The sequence below is a fragment of the Orycteropus afer genome, unplaced genomic scaffold (genome assembly GCF_000298275.1).
Source record: "Orycteropus afer afer isolate SDZICR_OR568_19922 unplaced genomic scaffold, OryAfe1.0 scaffold00037, whole genome shotgun sequence".
Lineage (NCBI taxonomy): Eukaryota > Metazoa > Chordata > Mammalia > Tubulidentata > Orycteropodidae > Orycteropus > Orycteropus afer.
This window is the reverse complement of record NW_006921624.1, coordinates 16,999,529-17,007,208: the sequence shown is the minus strand read 5'-3', so window position 1 is coordinate 17,007,208 and position 7,680 is coordinate 16,999,529. Positions and strand designations below refer to the sequence as shown.

At 42.8% G+C, this 7,680-nt stretch overlaps 1 protein-coding gene across 1 annotated transcript in view; it reads right to left on the bottom strand.

Moving 5' to 3' along the window:
* Positions 1-672: 672 nt before the first annotated feature.
* TXN (thioredoxin) overlaps positions 673-7,680 on the bottom strand; it is a 14,998-nt gene continuing 7,990 nt past the window's right edge. Inside the window, exons 4-5 of the mRNA XM_007936723.2 lie at positions 1,180-1,245; positions 673-735 (exon numbers count right to left, since the gene is read on the bottom strand). Of these exons, the coding sequence (XP_007934914.1) occupies positions 673-735; positions 1,180-1,245 (129 nt within the window). The remainder of the gene's footprint in view (positions 736-1,179; positions 1,246-7,680) is intronic.

Sequence of the window (7,680 nt, the reverse complement as noted above, 5' to 3'; positions counted from 1 at the left end):
GTCCAACAACTTGCTCCCTCAGGGTAGATGGCTGTGGCCAAGAACCCACCACAACCTTGCCCCTTGTCAGCTCTATTACACACCCAGCCATTCTTAGAGCTCATACAAGTACGCACGTAGAAACATTGTCTGCTAACCCTATACATGGTCATGGGCACACTTCCCCCTGCCTACATACCTGATTGTTCAGCCTGTCCACCTATCTATCCACCTACAGATCAATGTTTGCCATCACTGACAACACAGTACTGTACATGCAAAAGGGTTCACCTTTGCTGTCTATACCTCCCTAGGCTGTAATCTTTATGGGAGCAGATGTCTAGGTCTCTCTCCCAAGCAGCTGCTAGGTGAGTCTGAACCACCTACCTTTTGGTTAGCAGTACAGTGCCTAACCATTTTGACACCAGGTTTCCTTAGCTAGTAGCCTTCTAAGTGATCAAGAGTATGATAATCCTTAGGATATTAAACATCATAATGGCCACTCCTCATGTATTATTAAAGCTATTCAAAGACACCACAAAGTTTTAAAAAGGGTAGAATTAATATTTTATTGTCATTTACAATCAGATGGCAGTTGGGTATATAGTCTTCATACTTGATCTTTCTTTTTTGTAAATAAAAAAAGTTAACTTTTTAACAGCTGATGGCTGTTTATGTTTACATAAAACACGATTAGCTTAATTCATTAATGGTGGCTTCAAGTTTTTCCTTATTAGCACCAGAAAATTCACCCACCTGTTAAGAGAATATTGAGTTGACGTTATAGGTATCATTGTATCTCTATTAAGTGCATAATATGTGATCACAGAATGGGGGAAGGATGCAAGGAGGAGAGAAGCAGAATCTTATTTAAAAACAAAGGAAAAAATCAAAAGGCTCAAATATAATTTTTTTTTTTTTTTACACAAATACCCCTTACCAGCACCTATGAATCACCCACATCTAAGGAACTCTGTGCACTTTATGATGCAAATATGACGGGATTTAGTGCCTAGTTCCACTAAAGATCAATTTTCAATTAGTCACATTATGTACTTAAATCAGTACAGGACGACATTTAACTATTCTTACAGGTGGAAGTAGTGACATGTTTCCTACTTGGAGATGAGTCACTTCTGTGGTACTCCCCCCATTTCCCCATTTCCCAGTTAGCTTTCTCAAAAAGTCACACGTACATACCTTTTGTCCCTTTTTATAAAACTGAAACGTTGGCATGCATTTGACTTCACACTCAGAAGCAACATCCTGGGGGAAGGGAACAGAGGGGAGAGGACATAAACGAGACCGTGAGTACAAAGCTCAGACAGAAATAATCCAAAATTAGATGATTTTCCCTGAAGGCATTTGACAGATAACTAGAAGACTGGCGGTTCAAACCCACCAGCCACTCCTCAGAAAAAAGACTGGGCAATCGACTTCTGTAGAGATACCACCTTGGAAACCCAAGGGGTTGCTGAGTCGAAATCAACTCGATGGCAGTGAGTTTGTTTTTTGTTTTTTATACACACCCCACATATTGGCAGGAGGGCATTTTTCTCAGCATACAGAAATCTATACCATGAATACAGTAACTGCACAAAAGCCAAACTGGTTATATTCTCAATTAAGTATAAGTTCTTACTAGTATCTACCCTCTTCTTTCAGGGCATCAATGGTTCAGTACACGGTTTAATCTGATTAAAATGGCAGCTATTTTTAAGAATTTGGTTCTAAAGAACCCCTAACAAACTGCCCTAACTGGACTCAAGACTCGGATCGTAACACGCCTCGGACTTAGTACCTATTTCCTTTGCTCATATTTTCCTAATTTTATGATGGGGGTGGGAGTACACAGATGATCATGTAAGGGTTGAAGTCCAAATACAGCAAAACCCAAAATTTATCTGCAGAAGAACTGCCCAAGAATACAACCACAGTGAGCCAGAGCAGCAGCATGCTTTTCATGCCTCTTCAGTGTTTTCAGTGCACGTGGTAAATACACAGGTACAATCTCAGTGGCCCTTTAAACACTCTTCATGTGCATCCTTCTACCTTCAATTAAAGGTCCGCTCGTGGGGTCTCAACCTTGGGTGCAAACCAGAATTACCAGAGGGAGGCCACCCGTCCCTCCTTCAATCACTGCAGTTGGGGCTGGGGCCCTGGTGGCCCAGCCTTTGAGCAATCACCTGGAGTGGAGCCAACTGGGCTGGCACTGTCCTCCCTTCTCCTCGATGTGGCTGTTATCACAACTAAATGCTTTTCTGCACCTCACAGATGACTGAAACAATGAGCATTCCTGCATTTTGTTAAAGGATAATACCTCACTCTCAATACACAGTTCACTTGCAAGAGGACAAGGTGTGGAGGGAAATGCCATGCCCCTGGTTTGGTGTGGCCAGCGTTCCAGGTGAAGAGGTCCAACAGAGGTTGTAAACGTCAGCCTGGCACTCAAAGCTGGGAAAGGAATGAGGACCCACTCAGCTCCTCAACAGCAGACACCAAAAAGGGCCAGCAACCAAGCAGGCAGACTAAGAATGAGATCACGGAAACCAAAGACCTTAGAGGGAAAAGGCTACCCACAAAGACTGCGGAGACTACTAGCTTGTGTTTCTGGAGTAAGGTGTGCTGGAATGAAAAACAGATGTCTCTGTGATGAGCACCCCAAGAAGAGCATCCCTTCTGGTGGAACTTCACCTGCTCCTAGCTTGACATCTCTGAGCACGGATGTGTACGTTTGCTGCTGGCTTGGGCAAGAAGAGTTGTGGGCACCACTGTTGAAGAGATCTTTTCAGACAATCTTTACTTTTCCTTTAAATGCTGGATGACCTGCTGAGCATGAAAGCACAAGTTCCCTAAGAGGTACAAGCGCAGTGATGGCTGGAATAACGGTTACTTTACTGAATGCTCACCATGTTCCAAGCACTGAATACTCACAGAAAGAAAGGGATATACGGAGGTCACCAGGGACATGAGATAGATAGGGCTAGCAAGACGAAGATCATACAATTTTAACTGCAACAATCCGCAGCACACGCCAGCCCCTGCAATGTTAGCATCCAGCGTGGAACAAGAAGCTCCATTTCAAGGGCCTGCATGAACTGTGGATGAGTAATCAGGAAATAAGCCAGCCCTGGTGGCACAGTGGTCAAATGTCAGCTGCTAACTAAAAGGCAAGCGGTTTGAAGCCACCAGCTGCTCCAAGGAAGAAAGATGTGTCAGTCTGCTTCCATAAAGATTTACGGCCTTGGAAACCTATGAGGCTGGTTCTACTTTGTCCAAAAGGGTCACTATGAGTTGGAATCAACTTGATGGCAACAGGTTTGCTTCTGGTTAATCAGGAAATCAGAAGATGGGTTAGAAGGGTAGAGGGACTGTGCAGCTAAGAGGTTGGGCTGAATCTGGTCTAGATGTCACCTGGCCCACTCAAGTGCTTAAAAACGTGAGTGTGCTGCCCACGAGCAGGTATCTCTTGAACTTGGATGTGTGGGAACACTGGGCTTACCCCCCAGGTACTGACTGGGTGTACAGAGAGCAGCTGTCCTTGTGGACTGAACATCTGGTCACTTGCTGACTACTGTCCATACCCTCTCTACTTGGCACATTTAAACCATAACCTGATACCATTTTTTCATGCAAGTAAATGGCTTAAGCTTCAACAGAGGATAGTGTTTTCGTTTATATACAGTGGTGTGGAAAGGCCCCCCAGGACCCACGGTCCCCTGAACATACAGTGCATGGAACTCAGCCACCTTCACATGTGAAAACATCCGACTTGGATATGCGGGAGGGGAGTGACAGGGAGGGAGAGGAGGTGGAATGTGAGGCAGCCAGGGGTGGTTGGCCCTCGGCCACCCGCCCACGTGCCTGGGCACTGCATCACAACTTTTAGATGACAGTTATCAGCACAAAGTACAGGACCCCAGTTAACGGAAGTGGTAAGAGCCTACCCGTCACACCTAAAGGGCAGTTGAGTGTGCATGCCTGAAGCTTTACTAGCCAGCGGGCAGCATTCTTCCACGTGTAGTCACTTACTTTACAGTAACATACGCCACAGAAACATCGGGAAAAAGATAAACATTAGAAGTCATGACCCAAAATACAAATGCACTGCCGTAGAGTCAATCTCCACTCTTAGCGACCCCTCCTTGGGTTTCTGAGACGGTATCACTGTGGAAGTAGACTGCCTAACCTTCCTTCCGAGGAGTGACTGGTGGGTATGAACCGCCAGCCTTCTGATTAGCAGTCAAATGCCTTAGGCACTATGCCACCAGAGCTCCTTAACCAAAAATAAGGTCCCTAAAAGTGTGGGACTCATTTTGCATACTCCTGTTCCCTGGCACGTCTGGTTACCAAATAGTAGATATATAAACTGTTCGAAGAATGAATCCCTAGGCCCAGAGAAGTGGTGTTAATGGCTTGAGATAGATTCTTGTTTTTTAAAACACATTTTATTTTTTAAAACTGCAGCCAATTTTTAAAAGTGATGTAGGATTCCACACCATGATTTAACCTCCCTATACTGTGCTTCTGGGTTTTTTCCAATCTATGTGTTATAAATAAATTTTCAGACACATTTCTAGGGCAAAAACATTAAAGTGAAATTGCTGGGTTTATGAAAACATATTTTAATTCTTAATTTACTTATTTATGTAAGTGTAATCCACGTTCCATGCAGAAAAACTAGGAAATGAGTCAGCTATAGTCTCTCCTAGCTCCTGCTGGTATTTAATTGTTCACACACATAAAAGTACTTGTTTACAAAAACCCACAATACACGCACACAATACATACACACCCCAGGTGTAAGGCGCACACAGTGGACTCCCCCCACAATCGCAGGCATGGAATCATTTTAGGGTTCCACAGCAGTCATTGTATGATGCACCATCATTCTGACCAATCCTACTTCAAAATGTAAACAGGTTTGATTTTGCCTGAGTACTTTAATCTTCACAATTATCTCTGCACAGGGTTCATTTTTCTCCCTTCAGCCCTGGAAGCAGAACTGCTTCAGGGTTAAAGAGCATCCTCAGTTGTAAAGGCTCTAGATACATATTGTTAAACTTTTCCCAAGGCCTTTGTAACAATTTGCCAATGTTTATCATGATTTCTGGCATTTAAGACTTTTATGTAGCTAAATCCATCAGCTCTTCCCACCCAATTCCTTAATTTGGCTCCTTCTACAATGAGCATCAAACAGGCTTCAGCTCTCTGACTGAACTTTTCCAGGCTCATTTCCTCTGACAAAAGAGAAAAAGTTCAATCAGGTTGGTGAGCCTTCATGAGACAGGGTACGTGTGAGTGCCTGACATAGGGCCTTTCATTGCCATACACAGGCACACCTTCACCTTGTTTTACTGCTCTTCCGCTTTACTGTGCTTCACGAAGGTTGTGTTTTTTTATTATTATTTTTTTAAACAAAACATTTGTGGCAAGGCTGCCCAGAGCAAGTCTTCGGGGCCATTTTTCCAATAGCATGTGCTCACTTCATGTCTCTGTCACATTTTGATAACTCTCACAATATTTCAGACTTGTGCACAGTGCTATTGTACACTTCACGGACTACAGCATACTGTAACATAATTTTTACACACACTGGGAAACAAACAAATTTGCATGACTGCCTTTATTGTGTGGTCTGGAACTAAATCTGCAACAATATCTCCGAGGGATGTCTGTATTCAGGATTTTCTAGGATTTTTAAGTTTCTTCTGAAAAGAGACAGAACTTTGTAACCCCAAATGCTGAACCTTATGAAGTTCGTAAATATAGTTGCCTCTATTTTTCAAATTAATTTTCATTCTGTTCCATGGATCTGCCCATGTTCTCTGTTATAATCAATGTAGCAAATATACTTACACTTATGGAGCCTGTTCCTACTCTTTTCCCAAAAACGTCTCTCCCCACCAGTTTGTTTTTCTTTTTAATACTTTCCATAATTTTTCCTGGGTCTATTATTTCAGAATAACATAATCAACTTCCCAAGAATGTCTGATTGAGATTGGGTGAAAAATCAGAGGGTACTGACATTTTAATAACATTGACTCAAAATGCAGGAATGCTAGGAGCTCTGGTGGCATAGTACCTAAGGCATTTGGCTGTTAATCAGAAGCTTGGTGGTTCAAACCTACCAGCCGCTCTGAGGAAGGAAGATGGAGCAATCTACTTCTGTAAAGATTTACCATGTTGGAAAGCCAATGGAGGTCGCTATGAGCTATAATAGGTTCCATACAGTGTTTTTTTTTTTTTGGGGGGGTTATGCAGGAATGCAGCATACCCTGAGGTTCATATTTTATGAACCTCAGTAAAGCTTGATGGTTTCCTACCATTTATACTCTATCTAAAGTTAATGTTTTATTTCTCCTTCTTGTCCTATGGACTAGTTTACCTACTTTATATGCTCACAGTGATTTGAAAGTGTGTCTACTATTGAAAATTTTATAATCTTAATAACATCCTTGACCTCAAGTTTCTTTACCACTCCCTTCATCTGGCAACAGAAAGCTAGCTTACTCCTTTAATGACATCCTTCCCTCCACTTCATGGTTTATTTTTTGTGAACAATCTGGAATTTTAAAAAAACGTACATATAGTAAAATCTACCTTTTCGGGGTGTCTAAGTTGTTCAAGTTTTGAGAAAAGTATGGTCATGTGACCACCACCTCAGTCAGGACATAGTTCTCTGGCTCCTCCAGATCCCCTTGTGCCACACTTTGGAGTCAATTGCGCCCCCCACCCCCTCTGATGTGTTCTCTTTCCCTGTAGTCTTGCCCCATCTGGGATTCTGAAACGAAGTTTTCATTAGTGCAGGGGACTCTGCATTTACCCTGATTAAACTTCACTTCACTCCTTTCCAACTCAGCACTCCCTGTGGCCAAAGTAACTTTAAATATGCTTTTGTCACTTCCACTAACTCCCTCCTTCCTGTTGACTAAAAACTCAAACATGGCAGCTAAAAAGTTGCACCATGCTCGGATCTAAGTTATTTTGTTTCTTTAATTTATACCACACCATTTAGAGAGCAGAGAGGCTACAGCCTGTTGTTGCTGGTTGTTAGGTGCCATCGAGTAGGATCTGACTCATAGCCACCCCTCCTTGGGTTTCTGAGGCAGTATCACTATGTAAGTAGATTGCCTTCCGAGGAGTGGCTGGTGGGTTTGAACCGCTGGCTTTCTGGTTAGCAGTCAAGTGCCTCAGGCACTACACTACCAGAGTTCCTACATTTCAATGTAGTATCTAGAAAAGCTAAAATTATATAAGTTGGCATCATATATCACTGCTTTACCACAGTCAGATCTTTTTAAAATGCAAATCTCCTCATGTAACTCCACTGTGTGATGCCCACACTGCCTCAGGATAAAGTCGATATGCCTTAGCATGGTTCCCAAATTCTTCCTAAGCTGGCCCTCATCTCATCTGTTGTTGTTATTGGACTCATCCGTCAGTCGTATCAAACTATTTTCCACTCTCTTTGTGAACTTTCTGTGTTCTCTTTGCATTTATGCCTTTGCTCATGCCATTCTTTCTCCTTCAAATGGGGCATTTCTCTCTTCAGTCACCTGCTGATTTAAAGTCTCATCTTTGGCCACCCCTGATTAAAGATTTAAAAGGACTAAGGGTTGTCTGGGAGCTCTGGTAGCATAGTGGCTAAGACACTTGCCTGCTAACCAGACAGCTGGCGGTTCAAACCCACCAGCCATT